General features: G+C 51.1%; 1 protein-coding gene across 3 annotated transcripts in view; it reads right to left on the bottom strand.

Moving 5' to 3' along the window:
* Positions 1-20584, bottom strand: part of LOC140424727 (CTD small phosphatase-like protein) — a 252399-nt gene that overhangs the window by 52496 nt on the left and 179319 nt on the right. Inside the window, exons 3-4 of one of the 3 annotated variants that reach the window (XM_072508055.1) lie at positions 6906-6938; positions 744-845 (exon numbers count right to left, since the gene is read on the bottom strand). The exons of 1 other annotated variant lie outside the window; for it this stretch is intronic. In XM_072508055.1, coding sequence (XP_072364156.1) covers positions 744-845; positions 6906-6938 — 135 coding nt within the window. The remainder of the gene's footprint in view (positions 1-743; positions 846-6905; positions 6939-20584) is intronic. One more of the 3 variants, XM_072508056.1, reaches the window with a different exon arrangement.

Raw genomic sequence — 20584 nt, 5'->3', positions numbered from 1 at the left:
ACACAAAAGTTAAAGGCCCTTTACTATTGTACCATCAATGCGCAGCCTTGGTTGAGGATTCCCCACTCTCCATTTCCTTCGCAAGCCATCCCGGTGGCCTCTCTTGGATTTGAAATTTTTGTACTATACTGCACATTCCAATCCAATGGGATCTGTGCTGGGAATGTCCAAACCAATGCAGTACCTACCCAGGCAGCCAGACAGCACTTTCATACCACTGCTGTGTTGGAGCTGGATTTGAAAGCAGGTCAAAAGACATTGCAAACGTCAGTTTGAGGCGCCGGGATGAAGTTATTCCCACAACCTTCACTTTCCTCCAATTGTATAGCACAGGAGGCCATTCAGCCCATCCTACCTGTGCCAGCTCTTTGAAAGAGCAATTCAATTAGTCCCACCCCCTCCAGCTCTTTCCCTATAGACCTGGGGATTTGTCCCTTTCAGGTTTACATCCAAATTCCTTCCATTTTGCTTCCTCACACAAGAACACACTGAAGTTACCGGAATAAGATCCTGGCCATTTTGAACAGGCTAAGAGTTTGAAACTATAAATGAAGCATGCGGAAATACATTTGGCAATCGCTATCTTTACAGTGACCCGCTTTTAAATTACTTCTCATGCACATCCGCTGGCCCCACCCCCGGCAAGACTTAAGATTGGCAATATGAAAATTGTATTCTTTAACTTAACAAAAATTACACAAGTTAAAGAGGAACACAAAGAATGAACAAAGAACTTCCAGTACCTTAAAGGAACTATGTACTAAGGTTTCATCTAAGTCGATGACTACACATTTCTTTCCAACATCAGATAATCTCACCTCCGGTAAGAGGTATTTGGCCAGAGGCTAAAGGAGAAAGGAAAACAAAGGGCAAACAAAAAACAAACAAAAAAAAAAAACAGGATTGAAATTACAGGACATATATTGCCAAAACACTTTAGAACAAGTTGCAATGCTGCAGAATCAGATATCTGAACTGTCCAGATAGGCTGCAGAATACATTATTTTGCATTTAAACATACATAAGGCACATCAGCGGTCACCCTATTGGTTCAATGGTTCACTCTTTGCAATGCTCATGGAACCTGGAGCCAGATTTCGGGAAATATCTCCTCAATAAACTGAGACGAGCTACAGAGAACATATTTACTTAGAATGTAGTGCTCAACTTTTTTTATTGACATTAAGTTAGAATGATATTCTAGTTGTTACTGTTCCTTCCCCAATTCCATTTTCCTTAGGTCCCAATTCCAGGTGCAGAGAACCAACAGCTACCCATTCCCAGGAGTAGATTCAACTCAGTCACACAATATTGGGAAGCACAAGAGAGAAACGCTTGGGTGATTTGCACTGCCTTCGGTTTTCCTCCCAGCTTTCCATTTATTCCGCCAAATAGGGAATGGAAAAGAACAGCATGGGCTGAGACTGGGAATTCATTGGAAAGAATGGAGCTGGTGTCCGGTTACTCCGTGCAGAGTCAATTGATTTAATAGAATCATACAATTTACAGTGCAGGAGGCCATTCGGCCCATCGAGTCTGCACTGGGCCTTGGAAAGAGCATGCTACCTTAGGTCACACTTCCACCCTATCCTCGCAACCCCATCTAACCTGTTTTTTGGACTAAGGGCAATTTAGCACGGCCAATCCACTTAACCTGCACATCTTTGGACTGTGGGAGGAAACCGGAGCACCAGGGGGAAACCCACGCAGACACGGGGAGAACGTGCAGACTCTGCACAGACAGTGACCCAAGCCGGGGATCGAACCTGGGACCCTGGAGATGTGAAGCAACTGTGCTAACCACTGTGCTACCATGCTGCCAACACCTTGTGACACACAGGACAACCTCCCGCTCTGTGCATCAGTACAGCATTGAACCTACATTTTAAATTTAACATTTTATTTTCCAAAGCGCATCACTTTTCCTCAAAAACCAAACTAGGCAATTTTCTCCCTGTCCCTTTATTCCCAAAGCACTGTCTCTGGCATTGTGGACGCCATTTGACTTCTGGAACCTCAATCCCAGTAGCCATTGATCATCTGACAGCATACAACAAGAGTGTGTTAGAGTTGACTGAATCACAGAGGGCTAAATGGTCAAGCCCATCCCCTCCTCACCCAGTGTCCACACAATGACTTCCCAGCTGCAGTTTGCTGTAGGCCGATGGGGAGCAAGAACTCAGATTAATTTCTTCTCCTTCCATCCCAAACATAGGGACTTGGCACATACCAGTGACTACATGGCTCAGATAGTCACTGAGCCATTGAGCGAGCCTGCAACATTGTCATGGAAATGCTTGGATAGAAAGAATCTGCTGAGACTGTTTCAGGATTAAATTTTAAAATCAAACATTTTAAAAGCAAACAACATGGAGATAAGGAGGGCGGCACGAAGGCGCAGTAGTTAGCACTGTTGCCTCACTGTCCGTGTGGAGTTTGCACATTCTCCCAGTGTCTGTGTGGGTTTCACCCCCACAACCCAAAGATGTGCAGGCTAGGTGGATTGCACCTTAATTGGAAAAAACAGAATTGGGTACTCTAAAAATTTTTTTTTTTTAAACATGGAGATATGGAGAGGGTGGCTGGGTTCTTCGTGGTGAGGCCTAGTTCCCAACACATGTGTAAATACACACATTCGCTAAGGGGTAGAAGGAATGTTCTCTGGGCTTTAGATAGTAGTTAGTGGTCAACTGTGCAAGAAAAATGTTAACTGTACAGTTAAGATTTGTTGGTTAGTTTGAAAAATATATTTCCTCTTGGCATTTTGTACATTTCTAATTCAATTTGACTCAATGTTTTAACTGCTTACTTGTGAAACTTTGGGGGAAAAATGTAAACCCACCCTGCCACTCCACCATTTGCATTGTGATTTATTTGTGTTCCACATATTTGGGTACAATCATGCAGATTGATACAACCTCCAAGCACAAGTACCCATTTTAGTCTGCCACCGACAGTGCTCGAGGAGCACTGGGGATAACTTGTGCATCCTGTTCCTATGGGTTGAAATAACACGCCATTTCAGTCAGAAGCTACAAGAACTATTTCAAGGTGGAATTGAAGAATAAAAATGCTCAAATCAATTTGCACTCTCATCTTCAATTACCTTTATTTTAGTAATTGTGCCAATGCGCCTTGGACGTTCCATTTGAAGCAATTATTGCGAGTAAGGGGCTAACCTTTAAATAATAGCTCTGAGCTGATCAGCATCAACAAATTCAATAAAATGAACACAGCGTCAACATCAAATTAATGAGCAACTTAAATCCCAAGGTATCACTTCCAGATCATTTATTGCTTAAAAAATATAATTAATCCGTGGTCTCAATTTAAACATTCAGATGAATAACTTCAGCAGAATAATGACTGGATTCAAAAAAATAGTCTTACCATACATTTCTCCCACATACACAGATTGTAATAACATATTGCTAATTGGGAATTGGATATCATAATACAATCCAGAAATCTACTATTTAGCATACCAATACAAATCAGATAGAATTTTACACCCAAGAGCATTTTGCAGCAACAGAGTACAGCATACAGCATACTGGAACCATTTTCAACAGAGTACAGCATACAGCATACTGGAACCATTTTCTGTTTCTATCACTTATCCATCGAACTCTTTCCTACTTGCGTTCAAAGAAATAATTTTAATTGCTTCCAAATTCTAGTTGGTTTGTTTTGAAGAGTCCAGTTCCCAAATGATAAAGTTATATCATGCCATTAACAAAAACGCATATCCAGCATGATTAGTCTTTCGGCCAATTGCTCTGTTTAAAAAAAAAAAGTTTCTAAAACCAAAAAGAAAGCCAATGCATGACAGGTCGAGCGAAGGTGAGGGCGTTTACTGTGTCTCATTGACAGGTCGAGCGAAGGTGAGGGCGTTTACTGTGTCTCATTGACAGGTCGAGCGAAGGTGAGGGCGTTTACTGTGTCTCATTGACAGGTCGAGCGAAGGTGAGGGCGTTTACTGTGTCTCATTGACAGGTCGAGCGAAGGTGAGGGCGTTTACTGGTCTCATTGACAGGTCGAGCGAAGGTGAAGGCGTTTACTGGTCTCATTGACAGGTCGAGCGAAGGTGAGGGCGTTTACTGTGTCTCATTGACAGGTCGAGCGAAGGTGAGGGCGTTTACTGTGTCTCATTGACAGGTCGAGCGAAGGTGAGGGCGTTTACTGTGTCTCATTGACAGGTCGAGCGAAGGTGAGGGCGTTTACTGTGTCTCATTGACAGGTCGAGCGAAGGTGAGGGCGTTTACTGTGTCTCATTGACAGGTCGAGCGAAGGTGAGGGCGTTTACTGTGTCTCATTGACAGGTCGAGCGAAGGTGAGGGCGTTTACTGTGTCTCATTGACAGGTCGAGCGAAGTTGAGGGCGTTTACTGTGTCTCATTGACAGGTCGAGCGAAGGTGAGGGCGTTTACTGTGTCTCATTGACAGGTCGAGCGAAGGTGAGGGCGTTTACTGTGTCTCATTGACAGGTCGAGCGAAGGTGAGGGCGTTTACTGTGTCTCATTGACAGGTCGAGCGAAGGTGAGGCCGTTTACTGTGTCTCATTGACAGGTCGAGCGAAGGTGAGGGCGTTTACTGTGTCTCATTGACAGGTCGAGCGAAGGTGAGGGCGTTTACTGTGTCTCATTGACAGGTCGAGCGAAGGTGAGGCCGTTTACTGTGTCTCATTGACAGGTCGAGCGAAGGTGAGGGCGTTTACTGTGTCTCAGTGACAGGTCGAGCGAAGGTGAGGGCGTTTACTGTGTCTCATTGACAGGTCGAGCGAAGGTGAGGGCGTTTACTGTGTCTCATTGACAGGTCGAGCGAAGGTGAGGGCGTTTACTGTGTCTCATTGACAGGTCGAGCGAAGGTGAGGGCGTTTACTGTGTCTCATTGACAGGTCGAGCGAAGGTGAGGGCGTTTACTGTGTCTCATTGACAGGTCGAGCGAAGGTGAGGGCGTTTACTGGTCTCATTGACAGGTCGAGCGAAGGTGAGGGCGTTTACTGTGTCTCATTGACAGGTCGAGCGAAGGTGAGGGCGTTTACTGTGTCTCATTGACAGGTCGAGCGAAGGTGAGGGCGTTTACTGTGTCTCAGTGACAGGTCGAGCGAAGGTGAGGGCGTTTACTGTGTCTCATTGACAGGTCGAGCGAAGGTGAGGGCGTTTACTGTGTCTCATTGACAGGTCGAGCGAAGGTGAGGGCGTTTACTGTGTCTCATTGACAGGTCGAGCGAAGGTGAGGGCGTTTACTGTGTCTCATTGACAGGTCGAGCGAAGGTGAGGGCGTTTACTGTGTCTCATTGACAGGTCGAGCGAAGGTGAGGGCGTTTACTGTGTCTCATTGACAGGTCGAGCGAAGGTGAGGGCGTTTACTGGTCTCATTGACAGGTCGAGCGAAGGTGAGGGCGTTTACTGTGTCTCATTGACAGGTCGAGCGAAGGTGAGGGCGTTTACTGTGTCTCATTGACAGGTCGAGCGAAGGTGAGGGCGTTTACTGTGTCTCATTGACAGGTCGAGCGAAGGTGAGGGCGTTTACTGTGTCTCATTGACAGGTCGAGCGAAGGTGAGGGCGTTTACTGTGTCTCATTGACAGGTCGAGCGAAGGTGAGGGCGTTTACTGTGTCTCATTGACAGGTCGAGCGAAGGTGAGGGCGTTTACTGTGTCTCATTGACAGGTCGAGCGAAGGTGAGGGCGTTTACTGTGTCTCATTGACAGGTCGAGCGAAGGTGAGGGCGTTTACTGTGTCTCATTGACAGGTCGAGCGAAGGTGAGGGCGTTTACTGTGTCTCATTGACACATGGACTGCAAATGATTTTTTTAACTTCTTTTCACCAATGTGACGGGTCAAGTGGCAGATATGTCAGTCACGTGACTGGCCGAGTGGCAGATACGTCAGTCACGTGACTGGCCGAGTGGCAGATATGTCAGTCACGTGACTGGCCGAGTGGCAGATACGTCAGTCACGTGACTGGCCGAGTGGCAGATACGTCAGTCACGTGACTGGTCGAGTGGCAGATACGTCAGTCACGTGACTGGTCGAGTGGCAGATACGTCAGTCATGTCACGGGTCAAGTGGCAGATACGTCAGTCACGTGACCGGCCGAGTGGCAGATATGTCAGTCACGTGACTGGCCGAGTGGCAGATACGTCAGTCACGTGACTGGTCGAGTGGCAGATACGTCAGTCACGTGACTGGTCGAGTGGCAGATACGTCAGTCACGTGATTGGTCAAGTGGCAGATACGCCAGTCGTGTAACTGGCCAAGTGGGAGATGTGCAGTCATGGGACAGGTCAGGTGGCAGATACGCCAGTCGTGCGACTGGTCAAGTGGCCGATACGCCAGTCATATGACTGGTCAAGTGGCAGATACGCCAGTCATATGACTGGTCAAGTGGCAGATACGCCAGTCATGTGACTGGTCAAGTGGCAGATGCGCCAGTCGTGCGACTGGTCACATGGCAAATTCGCCAGTGGTGTGACAGGTCAGGTGGTAAAGTAAAGTCACCATAGGGAATTGAACCTGCGCTGTTGGGAGTCACTCTGCATCACAAACCAGTAATTTGACTTGTGACATTAGAGGATACCAGCAGCTGTGTTAAGTTGACACCCTCACCCTCACTACTGGAAATATCAAGAGATTTGAACAAAATACAACGAGGCAAAAGCAAGGAAACAAAGGTTAATGTAGTCCACTCATAAACCACTCATTTAAAGCACAGCGTCTCGCTACACCTCTGATTACCATCACTCCACTGGCAGCTAAAGCTTGTTAAGGAACATGCAGTATTTGAATGATTACGATGTATACTGCTGGGTTACTGGGAGACGAATAATCCGAGTGTACCACCCACAAGCATTTGAAGCATGCAAAGGGAGTAGAGCAGAAAATGAAATAATAATACATACACTGGGACTGGGGGTGACCTGTACCTGGTCAGACTGGAGAACGAATAACAAGACAAAAAAGACAAAGAAAAATCCTGATCAATACACAACATAAAAGTTAACAAGGAAAGAAAATAAAATCAACCAAGCTCAAAGCTATTTCCTAATAACTTGCTCAAAGTTTAATTTTATACAGGGGACAACAGCGTGCTGTCCAGACAGGTTTTAGCCGTTGTTCGTCACTGGTCATTGCAGAGCTGAAGGCTCAACCTAAACTCTTCAAATGGGACCGTTGTGGAGAGGTATCGGCTGGATTTAGATGAATTCACTACTGTCTAAAATTAACTGGAAATTCATGTTGAATATTATGGGGCAGTCGGGGAGGAAGGGGCAGTAGAATGGAGGGGGAGGGTTGGGGGGAGAGCGGGGAGGGAGGAGAGCAGCGGGGGGGTGAGGGAGGAGAGCAGCGGGAGAGAGGGCAGGAGGAGAGCAGCGTGGGGAGGGAGGGAGGAGAGCAGCGGGAGGAGAGCAGCGGGGGGGGAGGGAGGAGAGCAGCGGGGGGGGGGGGGGGGAGAGCAGCGGGGAGAGCAGCGGGAGGGGGGTAGAGGGAGAAAGGATAGCGGCAAGGAGGAGGAGAGCAGCGAGGGGGGAGGAGAGCGGCGAGGAGAGAAGCGGGAGGCAGGGAGGGAGGAGAGCAGCGGGAGGGGAGGGCGGAGAGCAGTGGGAGGTAGGGACGGAGGGAGGAGAGCAGTGGGGGGGAGGGAGGGAGGAAGTATAGTGGCAAGGGGGAGGAGGGCGGCGAGGGGGAGGAGGGCGGCGAGGGGGAGGAGGGCGGCGAGGGGGAGGAGGGCGGCGAGGGGGAGGAGGGCGGCGAGGGGGAGGAGGGCGGCGAGGGGGAGGAGGGCGGCGAGGGGGAGGAGGGCGGCGAGGGGGAGGAGGGCGGCGAGGGGGAGGAGGGCGGCGAGGGGGAGGAGGGCGGCGAGGGGGAGGAGGGCGGCGAGGGGGAGGAGGGCGGCGAGGGGGAGGAGGGCGGCGAGGGGGAGGAGGGCGGCGAGGGGGAGGAGGGCGGCGAGGGGGAGGAGGGCGGCGAGGGGGAGGAGGGCGGCGAGGGGGAGGAGGGCGGCGAGGGGGAGGAGGGCGGCGAGGGGGGAGGAGGGCGGCGAGGGGGGAGGAGGGTGGCGAGGGGGAGGAGGGCGGCGAGGGGGAGGAGGGCGGCGAGGGGGAGGAGGACGGCGAGGGGGAGGAGGGCGGCGAGGGGGAGGAGGGCGGCGAGGGGGAGGAGGGCGGCGAGGGGAAGGAGGGCGGTGAGGGGGGCGGCGAGGGGGGAGGAGAGCGGCGAGGGGGAGGAGAGCGGCGAGGGGGAGGAGAGCGGCGAGGGGGAGGAGAGCGGCGAGGGGGAGGAGAGCGGCGAGGGGGAGGAGAGCGGCGAGGGGGAGGAGAGCGGCGAGGGGGAGGAGAGCGGCGAGGGGGAGGAGAGCGGCGAGGGGGAGGAGAGCGGCGAGGGGGAGGAGAGCGGCGAGGGGGAGGAGAGCGGCAAGGGGGAGGAGAGCGGCGAGGAGAGCGGCGAGGGGGAGGAGAGCGGCGAGGGGGAGGAGAGCGGCGAGGGGGAGGAGAGCGGCGAGGGGGAGGAGAGCGGCGAGGGGGAGGAGAGCGGCGAGGGGGAGGAGAGCGGCGAGGGGGAGGAGAGCGGCGAGGGGGAGGAGAGCGGCGAGGGGGAGGAGAGCGGCGAGGGGGAGGAGAGCGGCGAGGGGGAGGAGAGCGGCGAGGGGGAGGAGAGCGGCGAGGGGGAGGAGAGCGGCGAGGGGGAGGAGAGCGGCGAGGGGGAGGAGAGCGGCGAGGGGGAGGAGAGCGGCGAGGGGGAGGAGAGCGGCGCGGGGGAGGAGAGCGGCGCGGGGGAGGAGAGCGGCGAGGGGGAGGAGAGCGGCGAGGGGGAGGAGAGCGGCGAGGGGGAGGAGAGCGGCGAGGGGGTGGAGAGCGGCGAGGGGGTGGAGAGCGGCGAGGGGGGAGGGGAGCAGCGAGGGGAGGAGAGCAGCGAGGGGAGGAGAGCAGCGAGGGGGAGGGGAGCAGCGAGGGGGAGGGGAGCAGCGATGGTGAGGAGAGCAGCGAGGGGGAGGGGAGCAGCGAGGGGGAGGAGAGCAGCGAGGGGGAGGGGAGCAGCGAGGGGGAGGAGAGCAGCGAGGGGGAGGAGAGCAGCGATGGGGAGGAGAGCAGCGAGGGGGGAGGAGAGCAGCGAGGGGGAGGAGAGCGGCGAGGGGGAGGAGAGCGGCGAGGGGGAGGAGAGCGGCGAGGGGGAGGAGAGCGGCGAGGGGGAGGAGAGCGGCGAGGGGGAGGAGAGCGGCGAGCGGGAGGAGAGCGGCGAGGGGGAGGAGAGCGGCGAGGGGGAGGAGAGCGGCGAGGGGGAGGAGAGCGGCGAGGGGGAGGAGAGCGGCGAGGGGGAGGAGAGCGGCGAGGGGGAGGAGAGCGGCGAGGGGGAGGAGAGCGGCGAGGGGGAGAAGAGCGGCGAGGGGGAGGAGAGCGGCGAGGGGGAGGAGAGCGGCGAGGGGGAGGAGAGCGGCGAGGGAGGGGAGGAGAGCGGCGAGGGAGGGGAGGAGAGCGGCGAGGGGGAGGAGAGCGGCGAGGGGGAGGAGAGCGGCGAGGGGGAGGAGGGCGGCGAGGGGGAGGAGGGCGGCGTGGGGGAGGAGAGCGGCAAGGGAGGGGAGGAGAGCGGCGAGGGAGGGGGAGGACGGCGAGGGGGAGGAGGACGGCGAGGGGAGGAGGGCGGCGTGGGGGAGGAGAGCGGCGTGGGGGAGGAGAGCGGCAAGGGAGGGGAGGAGAGCGGCGAGGGAGGGGAGGTGAGCGGCGAGGGAGGGGAGGAGAGCGGCGAGGGAGGGGAGGTGAGCGGCGAGGGGGAGGAGAGCGGCGAGGACAACGGGTTGGAAATGGGAACAGATAGGCTGGAGAGGGTAGAGGGAGTCGGAGATGGAGAGGGTAGAGGGAGTCGGAGATGGGGAGGAAGGAGAGGGACTGGGGAACGGTGAAGGGAGAGTGGATCGGAGATGTAGGGAGCGGGGCAGATAGGAGCGGGGGTGGAGAGTGGGAGCAGAGAGTGGAAGGGTAAGGGTGGAGAGTGTGTGGGGGAGGAGAGGAAAGAGAATGGAAAGTGAGGCAGGAGAGTTAGCAGAGGATGGGTACAGTTGCCGATGGATAGATGGTAGCGAGCGGCAGGGAGAGGAGGATGTAAAGGAGAGAAGGAAGAAGGAAAAGTTGGATGGAGGAGGGCTGCTACCAAGGAGCTGAAGTGGTCCGGCAGTGTTGTTATAATAATGAACGAACAAAGGAAACGTCAGAGTCCTGCCATTGAATGCTGCATCGAATACCAGTTAGAATCAACACTTCATTTTCTATATTTCAGAGTTTGAGTTGTTTAAAACTTTAATTTAATGATATTTTAAAATGCCTGTCGCAGGTATGAGTCTGCAGGTTTTAAATAGTGTACAGGAAGGCAGTGGACTATAAACTGGGAAAGAATTGCCTCCGCACACACACCACAATGATCTTTCCAAAAACGTATGCCTATCTTTGTTAGTCAGACGCTCTCGTGTGCAAGTTATACATTGCTGACAGCAACATCTCAGCTGCGGTACGCGTTCGGCCATGATCCTGTCAGCCCTGATGAAGAGCCACCGTCAATTGTGGTCCCTGACAATGGTTGGTGCAGTCAGGAGCGATCAGGCATCCTGTGTGAGGAACAGCTTGACACGACTTAGTAATTGCCACTACCTTCAGGAGAGGCTGAACTTACAGGGAACAAATGAATTGCACAAGACAAGTTTCCGATTGCTTCCACATGAGCTGTGGCTTAAGCACACAACGGTTCCAGGAATGAAAATAACACTTCTAAAAAGGGCAAGCACGACCTGCGTTTTAATGAAATGGTTTAACACGTCCAGGCTGTCATAAGGAACAAGACACTGTTTTGTGATCAAACCAGGAGGGCCACTTAATTGAAGAAATATTAAAAATGCTTTCCCATCTTTTGGGGGAAACTTGGGGCCATAAATCGAAGATCCGTTCCTGCTATCAAATCCAAGAAGGAATTCAGGAGAAAATTCTTTCATTGCTCATTTAAATCATAAATAGCATGCAAGATTGTAAGTCTGCAAATGCTGCACTCTTCGCAAGGGAATTGGATAAGTATGAAAATGAAATGAAATGTTTATTGTCACAAGTAGGCTTCAAATGAAGTTACTGTGAAAAGCCCCTAGTCGCCACATTCCGGCGCCTGTTCGGGGAGGCTGTTACGGGAATTGAACCGTGCTGCTGGCTTGCCTTGGTCTGCTTTCAAAGCCAGCGATTTAGCCCTGTGCTAAACAGCCTCTGAAGAGGAAAGATTTGCAGGATTAGGGAAATGGCGGGGCAGCAGGACTCACTGAGGTGAACTTCAGGAGAGCCGGCATGGACACACCAGGCACAACAAATACCCTCCTTCCATGCAGTAACCATTCTATGATTCTATCTCCAGAAGTCATACCTAACTGATGTGACAGAGATGGCTGACAGTCATTGAGTAGGTGAATAAGGAAGGGTTAATGGATGCCATTTACATACAAGCGTGCACGTGTACACCTTTTCAGAACAATGCTGGAATTGTGGCACTGACAGCAACAGATTTAAGAGTTAGAAATCAAGAAAGCAGGATAGAAAGGGACATTCTGGTTTAAGTGGGCAATGATATATGAAGGGGAAAAAAACTGTAAAAGGACACAGATTAGGGGCATAACACTGGGGCAGCACGGTGGCGCAGTGAGTAACACTGCAGCCTCACGGCGCCAAGGTCCCAGGTTCAATCCCGGCTCTGGGTCACTGTCCGTGTGGAGTTTGCACATTCTCCCCGTGGCTGCGTGGGTTTCGCCCCCACAACCCAAAGATGTGCAGGGTGGGTGGATTGGCCACGGTAAATGCAAAAAAAATGAATTGGGTACTCTAAATTTATTTTAAAAAAGGAACCTAACCTTAGCAATTACAGTTTAACATAATGAAGTGTGAAATGGCACACTCTGGGTGCAGGAATACCAGAATGGAATGCAAAGGAAATGGGGAGGGATAAACAATGAGCAATGGGATCATTTCCAAGAACATGAATCATAAAGGTTGGCTTGCTGATGCAAAAAAAAAATCAGATATTAGGAACATCCTGGGCGAAATTCTCCCCCAACGGCGCGATGTCAGACGACTGGCGCCCAAATCGGCGCCAATCAGACGGGCATCGCGCCGCCCCAAAGGTGCGGAATGCTCCGCATCTTTGGGGGCCGAGCCCCAACATTGAGGGGCTAGGCCGACGGCGGAGGGATTTCCGCCCCGCCAGCTGGCGGAAATGGCGTTTGTTGCCCCGCCAGCTGGCGCGGAAATGCGGCGCATGCGCGGGAGCATCAGCGGCCGCTGACAGTTTCCCGGCGCATGCGCGGGAGCGTCAGCGGCCGCTGACAGTTTCCCGGCGCATGCGCAGTGGGGAGAGTCACTTCCGCCTCCGCCATGGTGGAGGCCGTGGCGAAGGAGGAAGGGAAAGATCGGTGGGCCCCGATCGCGGGCCAGGCCACCGTGGGGGCACCCCCCCGGGGTCAGATCGTCCCGCGCCCCCCCCCCCCCCCCCCAGGACCCCGGAGCCCGCCCATGCCGCCTGGTCCCGCCGGTAAACACCAGGTTTAATTTACGCCGGCAGGACAGGCAATTTCTGGGCGGGACTTCGGCCCATCCGGGCCGGAGAATTGAGCGGGGGGTCCCGCCAACCGGCGCGACCCGATTCCCGCCCCCGCCCAATCTCTGGTACTGGAGACTTCGGCGGGGGCGGGATTCACGGCGGCCAACGGCCATTCTCAGACCCGGCGGGGGGGCGGAGAATGACGCCCAACAAGAGTGATAAAATATGAAAGCAAAATGCTCGTGCAATAAGCGTTGGATGCTCCATTTGGCAAAGGAGCTAATGGCGAAAGCTGTGATTCAGCAGGATAATGTCTAGGATAGTGGGGCTGACGTAGTATCAGAGTCAATGTATGTTCACTTATAACCCCAGGAAATGAAGGATTTAAGAATTGAACTGATTAAGGCATTTAATATAAATGTAAGAAATTGGTAGGCCCAGAATAACGTCTCTCGCAGGGGAAACCAGAAAGACAGAGGGCTGGATTCTCCGCTGGCGGGATCCTCCGTTTCGGCAGCAGCACATTCACGCCCGCGGATTTCCTGATGGCGTGGGGGGTGCCCACAGTGGGAAACCCCAATGGCCGGCTGGCAGGACGGAGGATCCCGCTGCCGGCGGGGGTTCACCACAGCAGAAAACGGGTGCGGCGGGACGGAGGATCCCGCTGCCGGCGGGGGTTCACCACAGCAGAAAACGGGTGCGGCGGGACGGAGGATCCCGCTGCCGGCGGGGGTTCACCACAGCAGAAAACGGGTGCGGCGGGACGGAGGATCCCGCTGCCGGCGGGGGTTCACCACAGCAGAAAACGGGTGCGGCGGGACGGAGGATCCCGCTGCCGGCGGGGGTTCGCCGCAGCAGAAAACAGGTGCGGCGGGACGGAGGATCCCGTTGCCGGCGGGGGTTCGCCGCAGCAGAAAACGGGTGCGGCAAGACGGAAGATCCCGCTGCCGGCGGGGGTACGCCACCGCAGAAAACGGGTGCGGCAGGACGGAGGATCCCGTTGCCGGCGGGGGTTCGCCGCAGCAGAAAACGGGTGCGGCAGGACGGAGGATCCCGCTGCCGGCGGGGGTACGCCACCGCAGCAGAAAACGGGTGCGGCGGGACGGAGGATCCCGCCTATAATCATAAAACTTGACTTTAAACCGGAGCAGGAATTGAACAAACTGAGGAACTTTTGTCCTCAGCATAGGGAGCATCTTAACTTCAAGTGCTCAGGTCATCAGGGAAAATAGCAGTTTGAGCTTAAAGGTGTCATTACATCTGCATGTTTAAAGAATGACTCGGTCAAGCTTCAGACAAGCTCATTTGCCACTTGCTCGGAATTAGGGAATGGGATAGGATGTCTTGGGTTGAGTCACCGGGGCCATTTTAACTGCTTGAATACCCACTTTCAACTGAGATGGGGGTACTTTTAGATTTAAAACAAACAACAAATCTAGGGATTGTAAGACTGTACAGCACATTGCTCCAGAAGACCAGACAAAATAAATTGAGCTATTTAATAAATACATATTTGAAAATTAAGGATAAGAAGGAACATCATATTGCACCAAAGAATCAGACAAGAGGAGAGAAATTTGACAATAGAACAAACTTAAAGGACTAGACAGGGAAGATGTTCCCGATGGTGGGTTGGTCCAGAACCAGGGGTCACAGTCTGAGGATTCAGAGTAAACCATTTCGGACAGAGATAAGGAGACATTTCTTCACACAAAGAGTGGTGAGCCTGTGGAATTCATTACCACAGGAAGTAGTTGATGCTAAAACATTGAATATATTCACGAGGCGGCTGGATATAGCACTTGGGGAGAATGGGATTAAAGGTTATGGGGAGAAAGCAGGATTAGGCTATTGAGTTGGATGATCAGCCATGATCGTGATAAATGGCGGAGCAGGCTCGAAGGGCCAAAAGGCCTCCTCCTGCTCCTATCTTCTATGTATCTATGTATCGCTATAAATGCTTTGCATGTAATAGATCTAATAGAAACTGACAAGATAATGAATGGCTTACATAGGGTGGACGTAGGGAAGTTGTTTCCATTAGCAGGGGAGACTAGGACCCGGGGGCACAGCCTTAGAATAAAAGGGAGTCACTTTAGAACAGAGATGAGGAGAAATTTCTTCAGCCAGAGTGTGGTGGGTCTGTGGAATTCATTGCCACAGAGGGCGATGGAGGCCGGGACGTTGAGTGCCTTTAAGACAGAAGTTGATAAATTCTTGATTTCTCGAGGAATTAAGGGCTATGGAGAGAGAGCGGGTAAATGGAGTTGAAATCAGCCGTGATTGAATGGTGGAGTGGACTCGATGGGCCGAATGACCTTACTTCCGCTCCTAGGTCTTATGGTCTGAATTCACAAAGCATTCGGAACAAAATTAATGAAATGAAATGAAATGAAAATCGCTTATTGTCACAAGTAGGCTTCAAATGAAATTACTGTGAAAAGCCCCTAGTCGCCACATTCCAGCGCCTGTTCGGGGAGGCTGGTACGGGAATCAAACCGTGCTGCTGGCCTGCCTTGGTCTGCTTTAAAAGCCAGCGATTTAGCCCAGTGTGCTAAACCAGCCCAACAGGGCAAATTATGACAAAGGGCATGATTTGGTGATTACTGAGACATGGTTACAAGAAGACCAGGCCTGAGAGTTGAATATCCAAGGGTACTCAGTGGGCGGCACGGTGGCACAGTGGTTAGCACTATTGCTTCACAGCGACAGGGTCCCAGGTTCGATTCCTGGCTTGGGTCACTGTCTGTGCAGAATCTGCACGTTCTCCCCGTGTCTGCGTGGGTTTCCTCCGGGGGCTCCGGTTTCCTCCCACAGCTCCCGAAAGACATGCTGTTAGGTGAATCAGACATTCTGAATTTTCCCTCTGTGTACCCGAACAGGCGCCGGAATGTGGCGACTCAGGGATCTTCACAGTAACTTCATTGCAGTGTTAATGTAAGCCTACTTGTGACAATAATAAAGATTATATTTTGGAAGGATAGACAGAACGGAAAAGGAGATGGTGTAGCTTTGCTAGTCAGGGAAGGCATCAGTGCTGTTGTGAGAAATGATATAGGCACTGGAATCAGTCTGGTTAGAAATAAGAAATAGCAAAGGAAAGATATCCCTGATGGGAGTAATCTATAGGTCCCCAAACAGTATCATAGAAACATAGAATTTACAGTGCAGGAGGAGGTCATTCAGCCCACTTAAGCCCACACCTCCACCCTATCCCTGTAACTCAATAACCCCACCTAACCTTTTCCGACACTAAGTGCTATTTGTCATGGCCAATCCACCTAACCTGCACATCTTTGGACTGTGGGAGGAAACCGGAGCAGTCGGAGGAAACCCACAACAAAGACACAGGGAGACCGTGCAGACTCCGCACAGGCAGTGACCCATGCCAGGAATCGAACCTGGGACCCTGGAGCTGTGAAGCAACTGTGCTAACCACTATGCTACCGTGCTGCAGTTATGCAGTGAGACACAGTATAAACCAGGAAATATTGGGGGCTTGTAAGAAAGGTACGATAATAATCATGGGTGATTTTAATATGCATATAGAATGGATGAATCAAATTGACAAGGATATCCTCAAGGGAGAGTTCATTGAAGGTTGATTCTTGGAGCAATATGTTGTGGAACCAATCTGGGAGCAGACTATTCTGGATTTAGTATTGTGTAATGAGGAGGGATTAATTAATGACCTCATGGTTAAGGATCTTCCAGGGAAGAATGATCATTGCATGATGAATTTCAAATTCAGCTTGAAGGCGAGAAACTGACGTTCCAGACTAGCATTCTGGAGTTAAACAAAGGTATTATTTATATAGGCATGAGGACAGATTTTGCCCTAGTGGACGAGTCGGAAGAGTAAAAGGTAGGACAAGTGATGAGCAGTCGCAATTGTTTAAGGAGATATTCAATTCCTCCCAACTAAAATATATTCAAGAGAGGAATACAGAATATTGCAAAGGTCAGTGACAGGCCAGAAGATTGGGAAATTTTTAAAGATCAAGAAAGGGCTACTAAAAAAGTAATAAAAAGAACAAAGTAATAAAAAGAACAAATGAAAGAAAACTAGCACAAAATATAAAAAACAGCAAAAGCAACTATAAGAGGGAAGAGAGTAGCTAAAGTGAATGTTGGTCCCTTGGATTAGACCGGTAAGTTAATAGTGGAGAACACAGAAATGGCATGTGCTAAATCAATATTTTGCCTCAGATTTCACTGTGGTGGACACTAGTACCATCCCAATAGTAACAGGTAATGTAGAAGCAATAGAAAGGGAGAAACTTAGAACAATCATCATCAATAGGGAACAATTGTTCAGAGTTATCTAAAGATGGGGAGATGTCAGGCTGCCGCTCCCCAACATTATGATCACTGATGGCTTTGTTCTTGATAAATGACACATGTAAAATAATCAATCTTTGCGCTGTGGCTTGGTTTCCATATATTTGTAAAAGCCTCACACATACGGTTAACACAGTCGCCAGACTGGATGCACAATCAGTTGGTTTGTAAATGTAAGAAGCTCAGGGCAGCACAGTGGCGCAGTGGTTAGCACAGGTCCCAAGTTCGATCCCGGCCCCGGGCAGCACGGTAGCACAGTGGTTAGCACTGTGGCTTCACAGCGCCAGGGTCCCAGGTTCGATTCCCCGCTGGGTCACTGTCTGTGCGGAGTCCGCACGTTCTCCCCGTGTCTGCGTGGGTTTCCTCCGGGTGCTCCGGTTTCCTCCCACAGTCCAAAGACGTGCAGGTTAGGTGGATTGGCCATGATAAATTGCCCTTAGTGACCAAAAAGGTTAGGAGGGGTTATTGGGTTACGAGGATAGGGTGGAAGTGAGGGCTTAAGTGGGTCGGTGCAGACTCGATGGGCCGAATAGCCTCCTTCTGCACTGTATATTCTATGTTCACTATGTAAGTACTAAACAAACTATTGGAATTAAAGGTAGACAAATCTCCAGGGCCTACATCCTAGAGTCTTAAAGATCTATTGGCTATAATATTCCAAAATTCCCTGGATGCGGGAAAATACTTATGTCACCCCCTTGTTCAAAAAAGGACGCAGGCAGAAAGTAGGAAACTATTGACCACTTTGTTTAATATGTTGCTGGGAAATTGTTCTTCGAAGATGTAACAAGCCAAGTAGATAATGGGGATCCTGTAGATGTAGTATATCTGGACTTCCAGAAGGCATTTGATAAGGTGCCGCACAGAAGGCAAGATCACATGGGATTGGGGTAATTTATTAGCTGGGATAGAAGACTGGCTAACCCACAGAAAGCAGAGAGTCGGGTTAAATGGGTCTTTTTCTGGATGGCAAGACGTAACTAGTGGGGTGCCACAGGGTTCGGTCCTTGGACCCCGACTGTTCACAATCTATACAATTGATTGATTGGGGAGAGTTACTTAAAGGGATGACAGTGGATAGACAATGGCAAACATTTAAGGAACGCATGGAGGAACTACAGCAACTGTTCATTCCTGTCTGGCACAAAAGCAAAGGGGCTAAGAGGGCCAATCCATGGCTTACAAAGGAAATTAGAAATAGTATCCGATCCAAGGAAGAAGCATACAGATTGGCCAAGAAAAATAATAGGTCTGAGGATTGGGGGCAGTTTAGAATTCAGCAAAGAAGGACGAAGGGATTGATTAAGAAGGGGAAAGTACAGTACAAAAAGGAAGCTTGCAGGGAACATAAAAACTAACACTAAGTGTTTCTACAGATATGTGAAGAGAAAGAGATTGGTAAAGAGAAATGCAGGCCCACTGCAGCCAGAAACAGGGGAATGCATAATAAGGGACAAAGAAATGGCTGAGCAATTAAATACATTCTTTGGTTCTGTCTTCACAAATGAGGGCACAAATCAGATCCCAGAAATGTTGGAGAATGAAAGGTTTAGTGAGAGGGAAGAACTGAGGGAGATCAACATTAGTAGAGAAATGGTGCTGGGAAAACTGATGGGATTGAAGGCGGATAAATCCCCAGGGCCTGAGAATCTGCATCCCAGAGTGCTTGAGGAGGTGGCTCTGGAAATAGTGGATGCATTGGTGGTCATCTTCCGGGATTCTATAGACTCTGGAACTGTCCCTGCAGATTGGAGGGTAGCTCACGTCACTCCGATATTCAAAAAGGGAGGCAGAGAGAAAGCAGGGAATTATAGACCGGTAAGCCTAACATCGGTAGTGGGGAAAATGCTTGAATCCATTATCATAGAATTTACAGTGCAGAAGGAGGCCATTCGGCCCATCGGGTCTGCACCAGCTCTTGGAAAGAGCACCCTACCCAAGGTCAACACCTCCACCCTATCCCCACAACCCCATAACCCAGTAACCCCACCCAACACTAAGGGCAATTTTGGACACTAAGGACAATTTATCACGGCCAATCCACCTAACCTGCACATCTTTGGACTGTGGGAGGAAACCGGAGCACCCGGAGAAAACCCACGCACACACGGGGAGGATGTGCAGACTCCGCACAGACGGTGCCAAGCCGGAATCGAACCTGGGACCCTGGAGCTGTGAAGCAATTGTGCTATCCACAATGCTACCGTGCTGCCCATTATCAAGGACTTTATAGCAAAACATTTAGAAAGCAGTGGCAGGATCAGTCAGAGTCAGCATGGATTTATGAAGGGAAAATCATGCTTGACAAATCTGTTGGAATTCTTTGAAGAGGTAACCAGTCCAGTCGACAAGGGGGAGCCAGTCGATGTGGTATATTTGGACTTTCAGAAGCGTTTGACAAAGTCCCACATAAGAGATTGTTGTGCAAAATTAAAGCGCATGGGATTGGGGGAGATGTATTGAAGTGGATAGAAAACTGGTTGGCAGAGAGGAAACAAAGGGTAGGGATATAGGGTCCTTTTCAAATTGGCAGGCAGTAACCAGTGGGGTACCACAGGGATCAGTGCTGGGACCCCAGCTATTCACAATATATATTAATGATTTGGATGAGGGAACAAAATGTAACATCTCAAAGTTTGCAGATGATACCAAATTAGGTGGGGGATGGTGAATTGTGACGAGGGTGCAGGGATCCTACAGCAAGATCTGGACAGGTTGGGCGAGTGGGCAAACCAATGGCAGGTGCAGTATAATTTGGATAAGTGTGAGGTTATTCATTTTGGAAGCAAAAACAGGACGGCAGATTACTACCTGAATGGTTGTAAATTGGGAGAGGGGAGTGTGCAGCGGGACCTGGGTGTCCTTGTGCACCATTCGCTGAAGGTAAGCATGCAGGTGCAGCAGGTGGTAAAGAAGGCTAGTGGTATGTTGGCCTTCATTGCAAGAAGTTTCGAGTATAGAAGCAGGGATGTGTTTCTGCAATTGTACAGGGCCTTGGTGAGGCCACACTTGGAGTATTGTGTGCAGTTTTGGTCTCCTTCTCTGAGGAAGGATGACAGCGGTACCACAGCCTGAGGATTCAGGGTAAACTATTTCAGACAGACATAAGGAGACACTTCTTCACACAAAGAGTGGTGAGCCTGTGGAATTCATTACCACAGGAGGTAGTTGATGCTAAAACTTTTAATATATTCAAGAGGCGGCTGGATATAGCACTTTAGGAGAATGGGACCAAAGGCTATGGGGACAAAACAGGATTAGGCTATTGAGTTGGATGATCAGCCATGATCGTGATAAATGGCGGAGCAGGCTCAAAGGGCCAAAAGGCCTCCTCCTGCTCCTATCTTCTATGTATGTATGTATACTAATGACCTGGATGTAGGGATAAAAGGTACGAGAGCCAAATCTGCAGATGACACAAAATAGGTGGGATAGTAATTTGCAATGAGGAAATAAGACATTCACAAATGGATAGATAGGTTAGGTGAGTGGGCCAAACCTTGGCAGATGGGAGTTTAACGTGGATAAGTGTGAAGTTATCAAGGGTTGCACAGTGACGCAGACACGCTGCCTCACAGCGCTGAGGACCCGGGTTCGATCCCAGCCTCAGGTCACTGTCCATGTGGAGTTTGCACATTCTCCCAGTGTCTGTGTGGGTCTCACCCCCGCAACCCAAAGATGT

Source organism: Scyliorhinus torazame, chromosome 6 (genome assembly GCF_047496885.1).
Source record: "Scyliorhinus torazame isolate Kashiwa2021f chromosome 6, sScyTor2.1, whole genome shotgun sequence".
NCBI classification, from domain to species: domain Eukaryota; kingdom Metazoa; phylum Chordata; class Chondrichthyes; order Carcharhiniformes; family Scyliorhinidae; genus Scyliorhinus; species Scyliorhinus torazame.
Note: the sequence above shows the minus strand (reverse complement) of the source record. Positions and strands in the feature narration are given on the sequence as shown.